This window comes from Lepidochelys kempii, chromosome 1, assembly GCF_965140265.1.
Source record: "Lepidochelys kempii isolate rLepKem1 chromosome 1, rLepKem1.hap2, whole genome shotgun sequence".
NCBI classification, from domain to species: Eukaryota; Metazoa; Chordata; order Testudines; family Cheloniidae; genus Lepidochelys; species Lepidochelys kempii.
This window is the reverse complement of record NC_133256.1, coordinates 191,855,478-191,876,895: the sequence shown is the minus strand read 5'-3', so window position 1 is coordinate 191,876,895 and position 21,418 is coordinate 191,855,478. Positions and strand designations below refer to the sequence as shown.

The 21,418-nt window shown below is 43.3% G+C and overlaps 1 protein-coding gene across 1 annotated transcript in view; it reads right to left on the bottom strand.

Annotated features, from left to right (window-relative positions):
• The window catches only part of MORC1 (MORC family CW-type zinc finger 1), a 96,952-nt gene extending 86,546 nt beyond the window's left edge, over positions 1-10,406 (bottom strand). Inside the window, exons 1-3 of the mRNA XM_073306177.1 lie at positions 10,325-10,406; positions 7,014-7,067; positions 1,671-1,705 (exon numbers count right to left, since the gene is read on the bottom strand). Of these exons, the coding sequence (XP_073162278.1) occupies positions 1,671-1,705; positions 7,014-7,067; positions 10,325-10,395 (160 nt within the window). The 5' untranslated portion in view covers positions 10,396-10,406. The remainder of the gene's footprint in view (positions 1-1,670; positions 1,706-7,013; positions 7,068-10,324) is intronic.
• Between the last annotated feature and the right edge of the window lie 11,012 nt (positions 10,407-21,418).

Genomic DNA, 21,418 nt, shown 5'->3' with positions numbered 1-21,418 from the left:
TGCCTCTTGAAACACTAACTCAACTTAAGCAAGGACAGAAGCCATCTTTGGCATTCATCACTGCACAGACAAGGGAATAGAGTGCTTACAAGCTGAGAAAGATGGGTCCTTCCACCAAAGAGGGGGGCGGGGAGCTTGAAGTCTCTGGAAACTGAATATAGGTGAGAAGCCATCTTGGAAGAAAGGTTGTACCTTGCTAGATTAAGATTTAAATGCATGTTTTCACTTTTATTTGCGCGTACCCTCTAACTTTATTCCTTTTACTTGGCATCACTTAACTCATGCCCTACTGTTAAGAAATTTGTTTTATTTTTACTATAAACTAACTCAGTGCTGTGTTTAAATGGAAGGGTGTGTTTATCGCAGTTAAGTTTATAAACTGTGATGTGCTTTTGTGTTTTAGAGGAACAAAAAAACCTTATTTCTTTGAACTATCCAGAAAAGGGCTGGACATTATAGAGTACATGGTTTCAGGAAAAATCAGGACTGGGAGTATGCTGGGGTCACCTTGCTGGCTGTGACCAAGGCTGGTGGAAGCCAGCATGAGGTACTGCTGACGTCAAAACTGCTGAATTAGGGCTGCCTATGACACGGACACTCAGGGTGTGACCTGCAGACTTGGAGGCTGGTTGTGAGTATCTCAGCTAGGAGCTATAGTAGCAAAGCATTGTAAGGCACAGGGTTGCAGGACAAGTGGTAACACAACCCCTCACTGGTCTGGATTGCCCGTCGATCCCCGTAACTGATACCCAAAGCTCGCAAGTCATTTTTCAGTAAAGAAGAGAAATGATAAAATGACAAACTGTTGTTTTACTATACTTCTAATTTTCTGTAATTTAAACCCAGTGGTTGGTAAGTATTAATATATTTTATTCTTTGTGTTCTAAGTTCTGCAAAAAAGCAACTTGTCAAGACACCACTTTCCAACCTGACTTAACTAAAGAAAGAGACCTGTGCAAGTCTTGATGTCTGTTCAATATCTCAGCTGGAGGTCTCAGAGGCATGTAAAGAGAATGATGCAACTTGAAAAACAGGTAGAAACCAGCATGAGACATCTCAGCATCCCATACGGGAAGCTATATGGTGGGAATCTGGCTAGCGTGAAGCTCTTTGGGGCAAAGGGATTAGGCCAGCTCTACTCCAGTTTTCAGTGGGATTAGCTGGCCAAACAATATAAATGTCAGTGAGAGTTCAGCTTTGCAAAATAGACATTTCACCAGAATAAAATGAGAAAAAAAAGAGAGGAGAAACAGTGAATTTTTTTTAGCTACTTCTATATCTCCATTGAACAGCCCTGCTGAAAATACTAAAACCTGATTTTACAAGAAAGATGAAATACTTTTGCATTCCTTTGTTCATTGATGCCGGCAACAATACTCTTATGCATGCAGAAGCATTATACATTCTGTACCCCAGCCATTGAAAGCAATAGTTAAAGACAGTTAAACAAGCCTCCTAAAAGGCAACATCCATTTATTTGTGGGATGATTGCCCAAGGAAAATGGAAACCCCCATCACCTGATATTTCCAAAGCCAAATTTTCAACTACCATGATAGCGTGCAGACAGACACCTGCAACTAAGGAATCAGATGCAGACCAATGCCCTCTTGATATGCCTCTTGCTGACAACTGGCATCACCCCCTTTAACAATTTGTTTATGGCACTTACCAGTAAATATGTCCAGTCTGGTGGCTCCTGCATCTCTGAAAACAAGAGTACAAAATTACCTTCCTCTGACCACAGAGGGGAAAAAAAGGAGAATACGTTTGACTAATAAAGCTGGACCAATTCTTCACCAGGCTCATATGCTTGTATGTTTCCCCATCCCCTAGTCTTCTTCTATTTTGTCTTTAGATTGTAAGTTCTTACAGGGAAAGATGGTCTCTTTTCTACATGTGTATAGCAGCACCCTTTGGCTGTACCAACACCATACGTCGAGTCATTGGAAAGACAGTAACAAACCCTCTGCTAACAGTTACTGCTGAAGTATCTGAGACGTTACAGTAATCCATTACACTTAAAGCAATATTTATCTCATACTATACAGTGTGGTAACTTAGTAGAGTTACTGTTACTGCCAGTGTTTGTAGACTTAAAATTATTAACTGGTAGTCAAGAAAATTATATCCATTTGAAACTGCAAATAAAAGTTAGATTCAAAGTGGAGAAAAGTCACTCCCCCCTTTAGAGCCCAATACTGCATTCTTTGCCTACCCGAATCATAGAATATCAGGGTTGGAAGGGACCCCAGAAGGTCATCTAGTCCAACCCCCTGCTCAAAGCAGGACCAATTCCCAGTTAAATCATCCCAGCCAGGGCTTTGTCAAGCCTGACCTTAAAAACCTCTAAGGAAGGAGATTCTACCACCTCCCTAGGTAACGCATTCCAGTGTTTCACCACCCTCTTAGTGAAAAAGTTTTTCCTAATATCCAATCTAAACCTCCCCGACTGCAACTTGAGACCATTACTCCTCGTTCTGTCATCTGCTACCATTGAGAACAAGCTAGAGCCATCCTCTTTGGAACCCCCTTTCAGATAGTTGAAAGCAGCTATCAAATCCCCCCTCATTCTTCTCTTCTGCAGGCTAAACAATCCCAGCTCCCTCAGCCTCTCCTCATAAGTCATGTGTTCTAGACCCCTAATCATTTTTGTTGCCCTTCGCTGGACTCTCTCCAATTTATCCACATCCTTCTTGTAGTGTGGGGCCCAAAACTGGACACAGTACTCCAGATGAGGCCTCACCAATGTCGAATAGAGGGGAACGATCACATCCCTCGATCTGCTCGCTATGCCCCTACTTATACATCCCAAAATGCCATTGGCCTTCTTGGCAACAAGGGCACACTGCTGACTCATAGCCAGCTTCTCGTCCACTGTCACCCCTAGGTCCTTTTCCGCAGAACTGCTGCCTAGCCATTCGGTCCCTAGTCTGTAGCTGTGCATTGGGTTCTTCCGTCCTAAGTGCAGGACCCTGCACTTATCCTTATTGAACCTCATCAGATTTCTTTTGGCCCAATCCTCCAATTTGTCTAGATCCTTCTGTATCCTATCCCTCCCCTCCAGCATATCTACCACTCCTCCCAGTTTAGTATCATCCGCAAATTTGCTGAGAGTGCAATCTACACCATCCTCCAGATCATTTATGAAGATATTGAACAAAACCGGCCCCAGGACCGACCCCTGGGGCACTCCACTTGACACCAGCTGCCAACTAGACATGGAGCCATTGATCACTACCCGTTGAGCCCGACAATCTAGCCAGCTTTCTACCCACCTTATAGTGCATTCATCCAGCCCATACTTCCTTAACTTGCTGACAAGAATACTGTGGGAGACCGTGTCAAAAGCTTTGCTAAAGTCAAGAAACAATACATCTTTTGCCCCCAATGAGAGCTGAAGTAGTATAAGGAATCCAGAATTATGCCCTTACTTGCCTGCAAAGTTCCAGGAGCAGGTTGTTAGATTTCTCCTATAAAGAGAGATAGCTGTCTCCCCTGTCCCAGGTTACCATGCAAGACTGCAATGCTACTGACTCTTCCAAGGAAAACAAAGATCCCTGAACTCAAGCCTAAGCAAAAAGTTTTGGATTTCACTGTGAATAAGTCATCAACAGGACTGGGACAAAATCATTCCACAAAGAGATGTAATTTTAATTTCAAAGCCATTTGTATCCATTTGTAGCAAGTGACACGGATACTGAAGGGCCCACAGCAGATGAAAATGGCCAAGAGCAACGACGCTCACATGTCCTTCTCAAGCTTTATAGAATTCAGTTGTCTTTCAAAGTAAAAAAAAGCCTGAAGCAAGGCCTTAATGCAATATTTGTATTGTTTACTACAACCCTCCAGGAGACACGATGTTCCTTGGCCTTTACCCAAGCCATTTAGTTCACATACATATTGGAGAAAGCTGTCACGTCAGCAGCTGAGGTTGATACCAAAAGAGACAATAAGAGGATTAAGTAGCAGCAAGTTATAGACTGGAAGCTCTTCAAGAAGAAAGGAAGCCAAGAGTGCTAGTGAGGCATGGGGAAGGTCAGGAAGCTTAAACAAGTCAGGGACAGTTAAGAAAAAGCAATTAAATGTTCCTGATATTTACATACAACAATCATGATTCTCATATTACTATCCGTGATTTGTTTCAAACCCAAACACTCCAATGAAGGTAGGTCAGAGACTCAGAGCACCAGCTAATGGGATTCTTGGTGACATAACGTCTAGCATAGAAAAGAAGGCATGATCTGAAGATTAAGTGCCTTAAATGTTGATAGTTTGTCAGTTACTCACCTATTTCTATTAACACCTCAGAGGTACTGATCTGGAAGAAATTCCACATTTCAGACCAAAATGGCTAATAATGGATTTTTAGAGAGAGTTAGTTTGGCATCAGAGTAACAGCCATGTTAGTCTGTATTCGCAAAAAGAAAAGGGAGTACTTGTGGCAGGAGAATGGGGTGAGAGGAGGTATTGTTTCATGGTCTCTGTGTATATAATGTCTTCTGCAGTTTCCACAGTATGCATCCGATGAAGTGAGCTGTAGCTCACGAAAGCTTATGCTCAAATAAATTGGTTAGTCTCTAAGGTGCCACAAGTACTCCTTTTCAGTTTGGCATCAAACACCCATTTCCTGTCAAAGTTATCTCCTCTTATCTGATCCTCTAATGAAGTGATACAGTTGAATTTGTCACAAATCTTTCGATAGCATCTCACTGATGGCAGAGATAAGATTCAAATTTCACTGCCGGGTCACATAGGAGAATTATGCCAGTAAGAAACCAACTTTACAGGGATCAGAAGTCTGCAGCAGCAAAGGGAACAGACAAATATTGGCCAATAACTTTTCTGTACTCTTCCCAATATTCAGGTGCAATCCCGCTTTAATTACTTCACTGTTCTTAGCAATTGTCCCACATATAATCTTCAAGAGACTAGATGCAATGCAAAATATCCATGGAAAGTTAGTTTTTCTACAAGTACAGGAGAACTTGATTAATCCTTCAACTCGCATGCAAAATAAAATGGTCAACTCTATTTACTAGGAAGGATTTAATAGAGTTCCTAAGGCTTCATATTACTAAAAATACTAGAAACATTTATTAAATGCTATGGAGAATCATAAAGAACTAAAACTTACCTGCACTAGTCATGTCAATCAACCAAGCATATTTTGTGATGCGTCATTCCTTGCTTGTCATGTGCCTTTACCTAATGACTAGCTGGCAAAATTCATTCATCAGAAATATATCTCCCAAACTTTCATTTTAACTAGCAAAATTCTATTGCACAGTTTGAAAGGACATGTCAAGATTTTTCTGCCAGCCAAGATTTTTCTTTGTACTTCAAGAGTTATTCTTACTTGATTTAGCCTAATGAGTATAACCAAGCAGCTATCTTTTCTATTTTAAAAATGATTCATAACAGAAACAGGGTCTGACATTCTAGTTCTTGCCACGTGGAGATAATAGGAAAACTGTGCATTGAAAACTGGTAGTAGTTAAACAGAACTGAACCAGTAGCACACTGAAGACCTAGCATTATCCTGGGAGCTATTTTATTTTCAGCTAAAATCAAAGTTACTAAATTAAAGAAAAGTTTAAAAATTCAATTTCCCCATGTTTGAGTATTTTGGCACAAACTACAAAAACCAGCTTTGCATTATGAAATACTTTCCCAGTTAGTGAGTCATGCACAGTGTGAATAATCATTTTGGGTATTTTGAAAGAGTTAGACATATTTAAAACAACTAAACTCTTAAAATGAAGCTGCATGTGTGCACAATAAAAATGTTTTAGTCAGCTGACACTTTGGGGTCCCTACAGCGAGCAAAACTACAGCCAATCACAAGTATCTCCTCAGAGTGTGTTGGACAGCCACTCCCAAGACCTGAGGTCAGTCAACATTAACTGGCAGATGTGCCCCAGGAGATAGGGCATATTGGAAACACTCTATATTATGAGAAGGGGGAGCACGAAGTAAAGAAAAAGGGGAAGCGGTACAAAGAAAGCAGATGAATGGGTACAGAAATGCCTGAAATGCCGCATCTGTGCCGCTGTCCACACTAGACATGCTCCAATTGTGGTGCTGTCATGCTTCGGTGTAGACATTAACTGCAGTGACGGAAGGGACTCGCCCATCGGTCTAGTTAATCCACCACCCCAAAGGGGCGGTAGCTAGGTCAACAGGAGGCTTCTTCCATCAAGCCTTGCACGGTCAACTCAAGGGGGTAAGCCGCTTAACTACATCATTCAGGGGTGTGGGTTTGTCACACCCCTGAGCGATACAGCTGTCAATTTAACTTTTGAGTATAGACCTGGCCTCAGCATATGTAACACCACCCCAGCATTAACCCACTTGAGAGAGAACATGTATGCAGTGAGGCCTACACAACAGGCCTGCGGTCAAATCCTCTTTAACACACCTAAGTCTGAACTTACTTGTTTTTGTCACCTTATATGCAGTCTTTGCACCCAAGCTGTCAAACATTGAGCATAGCGTTTGCTACTCTGAAGAGTAAGCATCACACTTAGTTTTCAGAATCAGGCCTTTTATGATTACATGCAATTATTAAAGTTACCACGATTTGCTAGTGAGACATACTGTAGGCCTGATATTTGAGGGACCAGCCTTACAAAATGCTCAGTGACCTCAAATTCCAGTGAGGGCACCCGGCCTCTCAGGATCAGTGCTTTAAAATGCTTCACAACTTCAATTAATGAAGAACAATTAAAACTGAAGTAGGACAAGTACTGTTTCACTGGGATCATGTTCCATGGTACACTTGTATGTAATTTAGGCCATGTCTACGATACAGCACTGACACTAGGAGGCTATTCTGAGATAGACATACTGGAAAAATATTTGTAGCATAGACAAGGTGTCAGGCAATCCTGAAAATGACTTTATCACTTCCACATGTGGAAACATTTTCCCACCTCTCACTGGCAGAGTCAGCCTTGCTAAACATTTAAACCCATAAATAATAGAACTTGGGTCCTACAAGCATAATATTTACCGGGCGTTGTCAATCAGTTCAGCAATCGCTCCAAAGAGAAAGTCATGAGTGGTGCTAAAATAAAGGTAAAAGTTGGTTAAAACCTACAAGCAACTGGTAATACCAAATCAAGCATCTGTGTATTATGGAATCTACATAAGGAATACGTTCAGTTCCTGAAACACATGAAATTGTATGAAAGCAGATTTTAAGTTGAGATTCAAATACACACATACTATTGTGAAGGTTAGTGGTAAAGATTTCTAAAAACTGAATATGCAGGCAGAATGTGTTGGTCACTCTGCACTTTAACCTGTTATGTATATTGCATTCTCTAATTATGTGTGTTACATCACAACATTTTCACTACCCTAGTGGTGAAGCAGTTAAAAGAGCTTGTTTTCTGTTAGGATATAAGCAGAAAAAAAAAAAAAGTACACTATTGATTTTTTTTAAAGTTGGTAGAAAAAGCTAATTTAATTTTGTGGCACTGGCAAGTAGCGATACAAGCTCCCTGGGATGCTATGACCTATTAAAACTATATAGACATCAATATTCTTGAGCCTAGTTCTGGTCTCACAACAGTGTCTCTCCATTTTCTATTCTATCTCCTCCAGGACTTAGGATTCAATTTCATATTTTCAGAGAGTTCAAGGTCAGCACAGACCACTAGATCATCTAGGCCAATGGATTTCAACCTATGGTCTGCAGACCCCTGGGAGTGGGGTGTAGACTATATCTAAGATTCCCAAAGGAGTCCGCACCTCCATTCAAAATTTTTTAGGGACCCACCAATGAAAAAAAGGATGAAAACACTGATTTAGGCTGACTTCCTGTATATCACAGACCATTAAATTACACCATATATCCCACACTGAGCCCAATAACTTTAGTTAAACTAAGCACTTTAGTCCTCAAGCATCTGAACTGTTCTGTGCCATAAGTAGAGAACAGGAGAGACTGGGGCGCTACCTACGCCAGAGACCCCTACAATGACAAGGAACTGATTAGATAAGATATGTCTAGATGATCCCAACAGCAATCTATTCCCCTTGCTGCAGAGGAAGGTGAAAACCTCCAAGGTCCTTACCAATGTGACCCATAGATAGCAATCAGTCAGACCCTGATCATGTGATCAAGATCCACCACCCAGACATCGAATACACAGGATTCCTTGTACCAGCTCAGGAGCACTAGACCCATTCATGGTCCTATCTCCAGCTGTGGCCAATCTGTGTGTCTGCCACCCCTCCTGCCCCAACAAAACATCTGGCCAATTGTGCATCCGGGGATAAAAACGTGCACATAAGGATCAATTCATCCCATATTCAGCAACAGCAGGTGATTTAAGCTACAGAAGCTGGAGGATGGGAGCCAGATTAACAGAATGCCACCGCCTTTGATTAACTGACTCAAAGGCAGGTGGCATTCTCCACAGAATTAGGGATTTAGCTCAACTGTGTCAATTACAACTGTGCTGTAAATCACACCAACAGCTGATAATGCCCACTGCTGCCTACAAGAATACTAATGGTGCTGTTCATGGTGCTCTAGTAACGGAACTTGTCAGACTTTTCATTTTAACACTGTATTTTCAAGTTTTATTATAGGGAAATATATGTATAAGAGAGACATTTTAGGTTAAAGCTTGTCCTCAAAATTCTATACTCCCAATGAAGAACTTTTGGCAGAGCATTATTCTAACTTTAAAAGAGCATCTGAAATTCAAGTATTGTTTATTTGTACATCTCAAACTTCTGAGCTACAAAAATGAAACATGACAGCAACACCAGAAACTCTTGACAGAGGGTTTAAACTCTGCTCTTTCATGTAAGGAACAACACCCTTCAATTCCCACCCAAAAGGTTATTTAAGTGGTAATAAAAATAATTACTTCTTGTTCTAACTAAACTACTTTTACTTTGCACACATATTCCAGCAACTGTGCAGCCACACCAGTGCAAGCAGTAACGTAAGTGCTCAACTAGACAGAGCCCAAGCCCTTTTAGAAAGAGAGTTTTTTAAGCCACCTGAGCACTATGTACAACAGTGCTTATGTCATTGTTGGCACAAAGGCGGGAAAAATGTGTGTAGCATTTTCTAGTGAAGATGCAGCCTGGGACACCAATAGGCCACTCTTACTTAACCCATTCAAGAGTGTACTAGAAAAGACTAGCTGCCAGTGTGTAACACTGTTGCCTATGTCTCAGCAAGATTAGAAGACAATAGTTAAGACAACAGCAGCCAGTCTACACTAGTTCGTGACCTGTGCTGATTCCGTCTCCTGCAGGCAGCGGCGATGGCTGCAACTGCCACTAGAGCTGCAGTGGTGGTGCAGTCCTGGGAGACAAAATACGCAGGAAAAGAAAGCACCTCAGACAGGAACACATCACAGGCTTCTTAACATTTTCCAGATTTCTTCAGCTTTTTGTACAGAAAGACCAGCTAACTTTTCCTCCTCACAACCAACTTTTATTGAACTCTGAAAGCTACAGCCAAATGGACTGAGCATAGCCCTGGGAGTCAGAGGGGTATAGTTCTGTTACTAATTTAACTATGAAATTGATGTATGCCCCTTGGACAAGTCATTCAATCCAAATTACCTTAAATGCTTGCTATTTGCGGTTGCTTAGATGCTGGCAACTCCCCTTGCCTTCAGCTACTGATGCTGGAAGCTTCAGGAAAAGAACAAACCTGCACCCCGGGGCAGAGAATTAAGTACCCAGAAGTAGCAAATGCTTTTGAAAATATACGCTTTAACCCTCGTGCCTCGGTTTCCCTACCTGAGAAATGACATACCTACCCTTTTAAAGCTCTTTGAGATCAACAGATGCTAGCGCTTTAAAAGCAGTCCTTAACAGACCTTGGTGGAGCCAGTAGAGGTCTATTTTAAAAGACCTTCCCTATGTTGTTGAAAGGGAATTGCCAGCGCTTGGGTAGGAACTGTTTTTTTCAACAACAGATGGAAAGGTCCCCTTGGAAAGCGAGGTGGACCGGGTAAGGGGCTTGGGCCGGAGGGGGAGTGGGGCGGGTTGAGTATTATCCTGCTAAGGAGAATAGACCCTTTATTTGGGAAGGAAGCGTGTGTATGGCTCAGCAGCCCAAGCACACACCGAGGGGTGGCGGGGATACGGCCCCTTTCCGCTGCCTGAGCCTGGAAGCCCAGGGCACATGCACCCACCCCGCTACCCAGCTGCTCGCGCCGTCTGCCACTGCTGCTGCCCCCAGCGCCGCGGTCTTCCCACCCGCCGTGCCCCACGCTGCGGTGACCAGGGCGGGGGCGGGCAGCAGGCACAGCGGGAGCCGCACACTCGCCGCGAAGAGCCACTCACGAGTTAGCGTGGAGATAGTCCAGCCTCAGCTCCGCCCTGCGCAGAGCCCCGTAGCGCCCGCCCGCGGCCATCGCCGACCGAGCCCGCGCGGGTGGGACAGGCCGCCCCCCAGCGGCCGCACGGGGCTGGGAGCGGGCGCTCGGGGCGGTGCCTTTGGTGCGCGGGAGGCGGCCCCTGGCGGCGGCAGCGCCTGCGCGGGGGCGAAGGGAGCGGAGCGCTCTGCTCCCCTGGGGCAGGAGCCCGGGCCGAGCCGCGTTCTGCAAGCCAGAGACCGGCCAATTGCAATAGGAAAGGGGAAATCCCCTGCTAAAGAGAGAGGGCGGAGCTGAACTCCACTCACACGCTCAGGGAGAGCGGGGGAGCTAATAAGGGGCAGGGGGTGACCCAGGCAAACTCCCTCCCATGGGCACCTACAGAACCCCCACAGGACCCACTGCCTCAGCCCCTTGCATCCCCCTAACCACCCAGAACCCTGCACGTCCCACCTGTCCCATACGTCCCATATGAAGGGACTACTCCTGTTGAAGTCAGTGACTTCAATAGCAGTGGAGTCATGCATAAAACCTAGAAAGTAGCATGGAGGTGGGGTGTCTTTGTACCAAGTGATGATGGTGACCAACTGAAAACAAATCACCGAATTGACCACATGGGCTAAGTGATTTGTTTGTGCCATGGGGACTTATTTTGGCCACTGTTCTCTCTAAGCTGTGCAAATGTGCGTGCATACACAGATCCTAAACCCCACACACACGGCAAAACACCGTGCACACAAAAATTTGCACAGAAGCACAATTTGCACAGAAGAAATTTTTTGCACACACGGCCTGTCAAAAATTAGAGGGAACATTGATCATGGCAATTGGCAATGCTGTTCAAGTATATTATGGCATTGACAAAAGGAGACATATTGCACAAATTTTCACATAGGGCTGAAGAGCAAGCCTGTCCTTCACTTACTCCACAGGGGAAGCTCCTGTCCTGTGGGGCTGGGCCCAGCTCCCCACTTTGCACATTTTGTCATGGCACAAGGGGTCATATGGCACTGTGACCCCATATGCCATGTTGCAATGCCACTCACTCAAATCTGGCCCAGGGAAGGGCAGCCACACCACACCTGAAAAGTGCTGTGACCCCATGCACCAGGTTGCAACGCCCAGAGTGGGGAGATGGGCCCAGCTTCATGGGATAGGAGCCACGGCTGTGGGATAAGTGCAGGCTGGCCTCGCTCTCCAGCCCACCACCAGTCTCTCCCACTGCTTAGCTATACACAGAGCACAGGATATAACAGAGATCGGCAATCTTCGGCACACGGCCCACCAGGGTAAGCCCCCTGGCACGCCAGGCTGGTTTGTTTACCTGCTGCATCCGCAGGTTCAGCGGACTGTGGCTCCCATTGGCCGCGGTTCACCACTCCAGGCCAATGGGGGCTGCGGGAAGGGCGGCCAGCATATCCCTCAGCCCATGCCGCTTCCCGCAGCCCCCATTGCCCTGGAGTAGCAAACCGCGGCCAGTGGGAGCTAAGATTAGCTGAACCTGCGGATGCAGCAGGTAAACAAACTGGCCCAGCCTGCCAGGGTCTTACCCTGGCAGGCTGCATGCCAAAGGTTGCCGATCCCTGGGATCTAAGGTTGCTGCCCCAAGGATCTTACAATCTTGTGATCAGAAGTAAACAGAGACACATAAAGGGCAGCTGACTGTTACACCCCCACCCCTTCACCTCATTTGAAGAGGATTCATAAAAATGGAAAGCGCTGTGGGCACAGAAGAGGAAGCTCAAAGCATGGAGGTGATATAAGCATCTCAGGATAGCAAGAACTTTGAGCTGCGGTTTAGTGGGTGGAGCACTGTTGGCAAAAAACACAAAGCTCCTGCTGCCAATGACTTCAGTGTTTTTTAAATTGCTTTGAAGATGAAAATTGCTACTATAATATATATAAAACCCCAAGGATTATTAATGTACTTAATGTCAAGAACCTGTCTCACTTGAAATTCTATTTCTAGTCCAGCCTGAAGCAAGTCTACTTGACAAGATGTGAAAAAAATTCTGCCAGCACCCAACAACACATCCAGTGCTAAGGCTCTCAAAGTTAACACCATTTCAATCAATCCATTGTTAGTAATGTTGGAAATTTTTTTCACAGGTTTCCCTGGTGTAGACAAGGGATTCAAAGTGGAATTTGAAGATTCCAAGTGGAATCTACAGGTATCTCCAAGTTCAGGGCAAGATTCTGCAATGTGCTGGGTGCTCTGTTGGCACTGAATCCCCAATTGGTGTCAACATGCCCCTTTTAAGTCAGTGGCAAAGCAGCACCCCACTTCAATTGTGCAGGAGGGCACACAACACGTCACAAGATCAAGCTCTCAAAACTAATTTTAAAAAAGGGTGGGTAACTCTAACATTGCTGTAGTATGCTGCGAGCCCCACAATGTGGATTTTTATTTTATTCTCTTCTTGTACAATTTGATATTGGATCCTATTTATTTGAATGCTTAAACAGTGATTGGAAATGTGGGTTTGTTGAAAAAGGGGAAAATAAAAAAAACAGGTCATAAGTGTGGGGCATTTATTGGAATTGCATATACCTGGCTGTTTACAGTACAAACTGGACAGTCTGACTGAGCCAAATGACTATTGATTTTCCTGTTGAGGCGCTCCAACTCTTCAATTCACAGCAGCAGAATCTGAACATGAAAACAAAAGATAAAATCAATTTTCATTTGGAAGATGGATTAGCATCAAACATTCATTTTCATTCTTATGGGTCATGTTTTCCAAACATGCTCAGCGACTTGGGGTGTTTCAAATATTCAGTGCCCAAATGGGAACATCTTAAAAGTGCTAAAATTTAGGGTGTGGAGTGCCCACCCCAAGCAGGCCCTTTAAAGATTCAAGCTTTAACAACCCTTCCAATGCACTCACATAAAATAGTTATTTGATTTATTCCTTTTATGCACCATCCATATATTGCTTATTTTCCTGATGGTAAGCACCGATGGGTAGGGAGTGACTTATTTGTATTTGCACAGTGCTGCCCCCCACATCCAGATTGGGGCCTCTGGTTGCTACTCTAACAAATCAACACAACATTACATGGTGCATTTTTACCCCCGCTATTTTCTTGGTGTTTCCTGGTTCCACAAATGAGTGAGTAGTGCCCTTTAATTAGTAGTTCATCCTCATGAGCACTGTTTGTTCTTTTTACATTTTAGTTTAATTTATAATAATTATAGTTGGTTTTAAATGCTAATAAGAACTGAACTTGATGTGCCTCTCTGGTTTCCACACTGCAGCAGTCTTTGTGCTGCGTCCCCTCCTTTCAACAATGAATGTGGGCTGCTGTAGTGTAGAAGATGGACAGAGTGTAAAATTAAGCTGATCTTAAAAGAACAGCTGTCTCCTCAGTGCATGTCTCTAGAGCCCTTAACTGCCGAAGGAAGACTAAGCTCCTCAGTTATAAGAAAAGGAGTACTTGTGGCACCTTAGAGACTAACCAATTTATTTGAGCATAAGCTTTCGTGAGCTACAGCTCACTTTATCGGATGCATACTGTGGAAAGTGTAGATCTTATTATATACACACAAAAAGCATGAAAAAATACCTCCTCCCACCCCACTCTCCTGCTGGTAATAGCTTATCTAAAGTGATCGCTCTCCTTACAATGTGTATGATAATCAAGGTGGGCCATTTCCAGCACAAATCCAGGTTTTCTCACCCCCCCCCCCCAAACATTCATAAACCAGTCAGAGAACACTTCAATCTCTCTAGTCACGTGATTACAGACATGAAAGTCGCTATTTTACAACAAAAAAACTTCAAATCCAGACTCCAAACTGCTGAATTGGAATTAATTTGCAAACTGGATACAATTAACTTAGGCTTGAATAGAGACTGGAAGTGGCTTAGTCATTATGCAAGGTAGCCTATTTCCCCTTGTTTTTTCCTACCCCCCCCCCCAGATGTTCTTGTTAAACCCTGGATTTGTGCTGGAAATGGCCCACCTTGATTATCATACACAATGATAATCATGATGTTAATGAGAGTGGTCACTTTGGATAAACTATTACCAGCAGGAGAGTGAGTTTGTGTGTGTGTGGGGAAGAGGGGGCGGTGGTGAGAAAACCTGGATTTGTGCTGGAAATGGCCCACCTTGATTATCATACACATTGTAAGGAGAGTGATCACTTTAGATAAGCTATTACCAGCAGGAGGGTGGGGTGGGAGGAGGTATTTTTTCATGCTTTTTGTGTGTATATAATAAGATCTTCTACACTTTCCACACTATGCATCCGATGAAGTGAGCTGTAGCTCACGAAAGCTTATGCTCAAATAAATTGGTTAGTCTCTAAGGTGCCACAAGTACTCCTTTTCTTTTTGCCAATACAGACTAACACGGCTGTTACTCTGAAACTCCTCAGTTATGAACATAGTGTGCCCATATGCCCATCTCTTCCCCAACACAGAGGGTTGCACTCATGGATCCTGACCAGAGCAACTTAGAACATGGTGGGAGAAGTGAAGATCTGCCTATGCCACATTTCCCTTTCCTGCGTGGCAGAAAACCTGCTACAGGGACATTATATCCAAGTTGAAAGGACATAGGGTTGGTCAGATTTTGGTAGCTGTCTCCCACCTCCCCACCCACCCACAGGCACAGAGTATACTCAAGCATTGAAAGCAGGAGCTGGGCTATCTAGCAAGCCCTGTGAGGGCAGCAGAGCTGATCTGTAATTTCAGGCTTAGAGGGGGAATGAAACAGTTTATTTTGATATTGTTTTAAACGTTAGAGTTGGGTTAAACATGCAGATGACTTAAAAACAGACAGATTCAACCGGTCCTTTTCTTGTCCCTCAGCTGAAGGCTGGGAAAGTTATGGATCCAGTGGCAGCCTATAACATATGTCTCTGCTCCAGTCTTCCAGCAAAAGATAATGAAGCCAAGACGCGAGTGGTCTGATTCTCTATTGCAAGCCACCGTGTGTCATTATGTATACCGGAGAAAAATGAGGGCAGAGTGACTATAAAAAGCTACTAAACCAGCAAAGCAGTATTTATATTCACTTGGCATTGGTGAAAGTGACTGCAAAGTAATGCAGAAATAGGTCTGATATTTCCAATGGGAAAAAACAAGCAGATTTTTTTTTTGGAAGAGATCAACAATTTTGAGCCATAGTTATATATCATAAGAATTCAGTACAGGGCAAAAATAGTTTCTTTTGCAGGTCACCTTTAAGACTGCCATTTCTCCCAGGAAGATAGCAGAAAAAGGATGAGACAACTCTACAGTTAGTGTTGTTTATAGAACCTTAGCAAGACAATTACTTGATTTGGGTTCCACCCTCTCATTACACTCATTACAACTATGAGTGGTTTTTGCTTATGATACAGTATACATTTTCTAATCTTAATTCTTTAAGTTTTCCATTTAGGCCCAGAAGTTGGGGTGAAAATGCTGTTCTGACTGGGCAAATCAAAAACTATGACTACTCAAAGTAAGTGGGCTAACCTAAAATGTGACACTATTCTCAGTTCTAGAAGCTATAAAATGAAACCATGCACATAAATGGTTCAACCTCACCATGATAAACACTTAATGGTATGAAAATAGCTTCTTTCTGTGATGCACTTTAAAAGTGTCATGCTTTTCAAGCAGGAGCCAATGCTAGTCCTGTTAGCTATCATTCACAATAAACGATCATCGTAGCTCTTAATTTGATCCTAGGCATAGCATACATGCTCATCCATTTATACTGTCGCCTGAGAAAAATAAGGAATAATGAGCTCCCATGTTACGTGCTATAGGAGATCTTTGAAAGCAGATAAGCCATCAGTATGCATTTAAACATTCTAGACACACTGAGGGTTGCTTCTAAGGGCTTGTCTTCATTGCAGTGTTAGATCAAGATAGAACTTGAGTATTGGCCCCAGCCTGACTCCTGCCCACACATAAGAATCTCTAGCTTGGGTTAAGTGGTGCTTTAAGCTCATACTAGATGGCCCATCAGGGGGCTGTTGAAGCTCAAGTGCTGCTGAGTTAGTAAGCTACAGTCAACTTGAGTTCTGGAAGACTCCCAACACCTTCCCAAAATTCCCAATTTGAGGGTATTTGTTCTATTTTTCCCCTGCCTTAAAACTGGAAGTTCTCCACACAGTATCAATACCTGACTTCGATGGTTGGAGCCCATCTTGCACATGGTTCTCTGTCTCGTAGCATTTGTTCTAGCTCTGCTATTGCATTTGTTCAGTAAGATGGCAACTAGAAGGGGGGGGCACTTCTAGCCAGTGTGTGCTAGCTTGGGTCAGGCTGACGCTCAGCTGCTTGTTCAGTTTTGCCATGGCTGTTATGGTTAGGGGTGGGGGATATGACAAAAGAAGCTGGTCATTCCTCGTGTTGAACCAATCTGTACAAGGAAATGTGTGGGGGAGGTGGGCAAACTAAAACTACGATAGGCTTCATATTTGTGAATCACAGATGGAAATCAAGTACGTTGTCATGCAGATCATTTGCAGATGATATTGGATAGGGTCACAAATTACTGCTGGAGTCAATGAGGATGAAACTGAGAACAGCCGAAAAAAGTGCCAGGAACTAAGATCTATGACATGGACAAATTGAAAGAGCCAAGTAGTAGGAAAGAATAGAAAGAGGCCACAAAGAAAAACATCACTTCTTTGATGAAAGAAGACATGGACATAGAAGAGATATGAAATCATGTAAAAAATGGGATTATGAGAGTGGCTGAATAAGCAATGGAATGAATGTTTCGAAGAGCTGTACAACATGCAGAACACAAGTAGATGAAAAGAACCTGGAGAAGTTTTTCAGAACAAACAAGGGAGAGCCAGAATTCTTAGAAGTAGTAAGAATCTCTATAGACAGTTTGAAAAAGAAAAAAGGCGCTGGGAAGTGAGAACATAACCACAAAGCTGCTGCAAGCAAGTGAGGAACACATGGTAAAGGTGATGCATGAGCTATTCAACAACATTTACAAACAAGAGCAAGGGCTTAGCAAATGGGGGAAAGCAATAATAGCACTAATCTTAGGGGAGAGGGGGAAATGAAGACAAGAGCAAGTGTAAGAACTACACTGGAATCACCTTATGGCATGTGCTGCGAAGAGCATTCATCAAGACATTGCAGAGGAGAAGGAAGAGGGATTTGGAAGCAGTGGCTGCAGAAGAACAGGCCAGATTTAGACTAGGACGAAATACAATAGATCAGCTATTTGTGATAAGACCGATCTTGGAGAAGTACACAGACTACAATCAAGCTTGCTAAAACAACTTTATAGACTTCAAACAACTTTTTGGTTGCATTGGGCAGAAAGGTTGTGGCAACTTTTGAGATTGTATGGCATCCTCAAGAAACTGATTAAACTAATAGAAAACATATACAGTATGCCAATGAGTGTGGTTAGAGTATACAGGAAGTTGACGAAAGGATGATGACTGTAGGAGTGAGACAAGGATGCATGCTAGCACCAGATTTGCTCAACTTTGTACTGGAAGTAGTAATGGCTAAAGCACTGAGAGATGAAATGAACATAAGAATATAAGAATGGCCCTACTGGGTCAGACCAGGGATCCATCTAGCTCAGTATTTATCTAGTTCTTTTTTGAACCCTATTATGGTCTTAGCCTTCACAACATCCTTTGGCAAGGAGTTCCACAGGTTGACTGTGCATTGTGTGAAGAAATACTTCCTTTTATTTGTTTTAAACCTGCTACCTATTAATTCCATTTGGTGACTCCTAGTTCTTGTGTTATGAGAAGTAGTAAACAACACTTCCTTATCTACTTTCTCTATACCAGTCATGATTTTATAGATCTCAATCATATCTCCCCTTAGCCGTCTCTTTTCCAAGCTGAAAAGTCCCAGTCTTATTAATCTCTCCTCATATAGAAGCCGTTCCATACCTCTAATAATTTTGTTGCCCTTTTGTGAATCTTTTCCAATTCTAATATATCTTTTTTGAGATGGGGTGACCACATCTGCACACAGTATTCAAGATGTGGGCATACCATGGATTTATATAGAGGCAACATGATATTTTCTGTCCTATTATCTATCCCTTTCTTAATTATTCCCAGTATTCTGTTCGCTTTTTTGACTGCCGCTGCACATTGAGTGGATGTTTTCAGAAAACTATCAATAATGACTCCAAGATCTCTTTCTTGAGTGGTAACAGCTAATTTAGACCCCATCATTTTATATGTATAGTTGGGATTATGCTTTCTAATGTGCATTACTTTGCATTTGTCAACACTGAATTTCATCTGCCATTTTGTTGCCCAGTCACCCAGTTTTGAGAGATCCTTTTGTAACTCTTCACAGTCTGCCTGGGTCTTAACTATCTTTAGTTATTTTGTATCATTTGCAAATTTTGCCACCTCACTGTTTATCCCTTTTTCCAAATCATTTATGAATATGTTGAATAGGACTGGTCCTAGAACAGACCCCTGGGGGACACCACTATTTACCTCTCTCCACTCTGAAAACTGACCATTTATATCTACACTTTGTTTTGTATCTTTTAACCAGTTACCAATCCAAATGGAAGGAGTCATGCTATGTGGGAGGGCAGTGACTAACCATAGTTTCACAGATGATATTGACCTCTTAGCACTGACCAAAGAGGCTCCACAGAGAGTAACTAACAAGGAAAACCAGGAAGGCCACCCCAGTGGCTGGTCAGGGAACCAAGGCCTGTTCACTTCTTTGGGCTCCAGCCCACAGACCCTTAAACCAATGGCTAAGGTTTGCACTGTCATAGAATCATAGAATCATGGAATATCAGGGTTGGAAGGGACCCCTGAAGATCATCTAGTCCAACCCCCTGCTCGAAGCAGGACCAATTCCCAGTTAAATCATCCCAGCCAGGGCTTTGTCAAGCCTGACCTTAAAAACCTCTAAGGAAGGAGATTCCACCACCTCCCTAGGTAACGCATTCCAGTGTTTCACCACCCTCTTAGTGAAAAAGTTTTTCCTAATATCCAATCTAAACCTCCCCCACTGCAACTTGAGACCATTACTCCTCATTCTGTCATCTGCTACCATTGAGAACAGTCTAGAGCCATCCTCTTTGGAACCCCCTTTCAGGTAGTTGAAAGCAGCTATCAAATCCCCCCTCATTCTTCTCTTCTGTAGACTAAACAATCCCAGCTCCCTCAGCCTCTCCTCATAAGCCATGTGTTCTAGACCCCTAATCATTTTTGTTGCCCTTCGCTGGACTCTCTCCAATTTATCCACATCCTTCTTGTAGTGTGGGGCCCAAAACTGGACACAGTACTCCAGATGAGGCCTCACCAATGTCGAATAGAGGGGAACGATCACATCCCTCGATCTGCTCGCTATGCCCCTACTTATACATCCCAAAATGCCATTGGCCTTCTTGGCAACAAGGGCACACTGCTGACTCATAGCCAGCTTCTCGTCCACTGTCACCCCTAGGTCCTTTTCCGCAGAACTGCTGCCTAGCCATTCGGTCCCTAGTCTGTAGCGGTGCATTGGATTCTTCCATCCTAAGTGCAGGACCCTGCACTTATCCTTATTGAACCTCATCAGACTTCTTTTGGCCCAATCCTCCAATTTGTCTAGGTCCTTCTGTATCCTATTCCTCCCCTCCAGCGTATCTACCACTCCTGTCCCACACCTTGCTGCTCTTTTGCTGGTCTGGTTCCTACATTGCCTCTGTCAGACTCCTTTGCCATACTCTTTTGGGCATGCCCTTCCTTCTGGGCCAAGCTCCCTTCTCTTTCCCTAGCCTCAGAGAGAGGGACTGCAGACTGCCTCACTGCAGCCCTCTCTGCCCTCAGCTACCTGGTTTTATACAAGCCCCACCTGTTCCTATCCAAGTGAGCCAATGCTAATTAACATTTTTATCAATGACCTAGAAAAGAGAAGTTTCAGAGTAGCAGCTGTGTTAGTCTGTGTCCACAAAAAGAACAGGAGTACTTGTGGCACCTAAGAGACTAACCAATTTATTTGAGCATAAACTTTCGTGGGCTCCAGCCCACTTCATCGGATGCATAGAATGGAACGTATAGTAAGAATATATATATACTCATACAGAGAACATGAAAAGGTGGAAGTTGCCATACCAACTGAAAGAGGCTAATTAACAGTGAGTATTTTATCACTGCAAAAGTTTTATTTTCCTGCTGATAACAGCTCATCTTAATTAAAGTTTGCAGATGACACAAAAACTGCAGGAGTAGTAACTAATGAAAAGGACAGCTCACTGACACCTATATAGATCTGGACTGCTTGCTAAATTGCGTGTAAGCGAACAATATGCATTTTAATATGGCAAAATGTTTACATCTAGGAACAAAGAATGGAGGCTATACTTACAGGATGGAGGACTGTATCCTGGACTGCAGTGACTCTGAAAAAGATTTGGGGGTTGTGGTGGATAATCAGCTGAACATGAGCGCTCAGTGTGCCACTGTGGCTAAAAGGGTTAGTGCTATCCTTGGACTCATAAAGAGGGGAACAGAGTTATTTCACCTGTTTTTGGCACTGGTTCAGCTACTGCTGGAATACTGTGTCCAGTTCCGATGTCCACAGTTCATAAAGGATGTTGATAATTGGGAAGAGGGTTCAGAGAAGAGCAATGAGAGTGATTAAAGGATTAGAAAACCTACCTTGTGATGGACTCAAGGAACTTAATCTCTTTGGCTTAACAAGGAGAATGTTAAGGGGTGACTTGATTACTGTCTGTAAGTACCTACCTGGGGACCAAATATTTAATCGTGGGCTCTTCAGTCTAGCAGAGAAAGGTATACCTCCATCCCATGGTTGGAAGCTGAAGCTAAACAAATTCAGACTGGAAATAAAGCATACATTTTAAACTATGATGGTAATTAATCAAGACTGGATGTTTTTCTAAAAGATCTTTACTTCTTTTGGGGAAGTTCTATGGTCTCTGTTATATAGGAAGTCAGACAGGATGGTCACAATGGTTCCTTCTGGCCTTGAAATCTATGAAAATATGAGACTGAAGCACAGCCCCCTGCCATGTTCTACATTTACAGAAAGCCTGATGTGCTATTTCATGTTACCAAATTACATTTATGTGTACATGTAAAAAATAA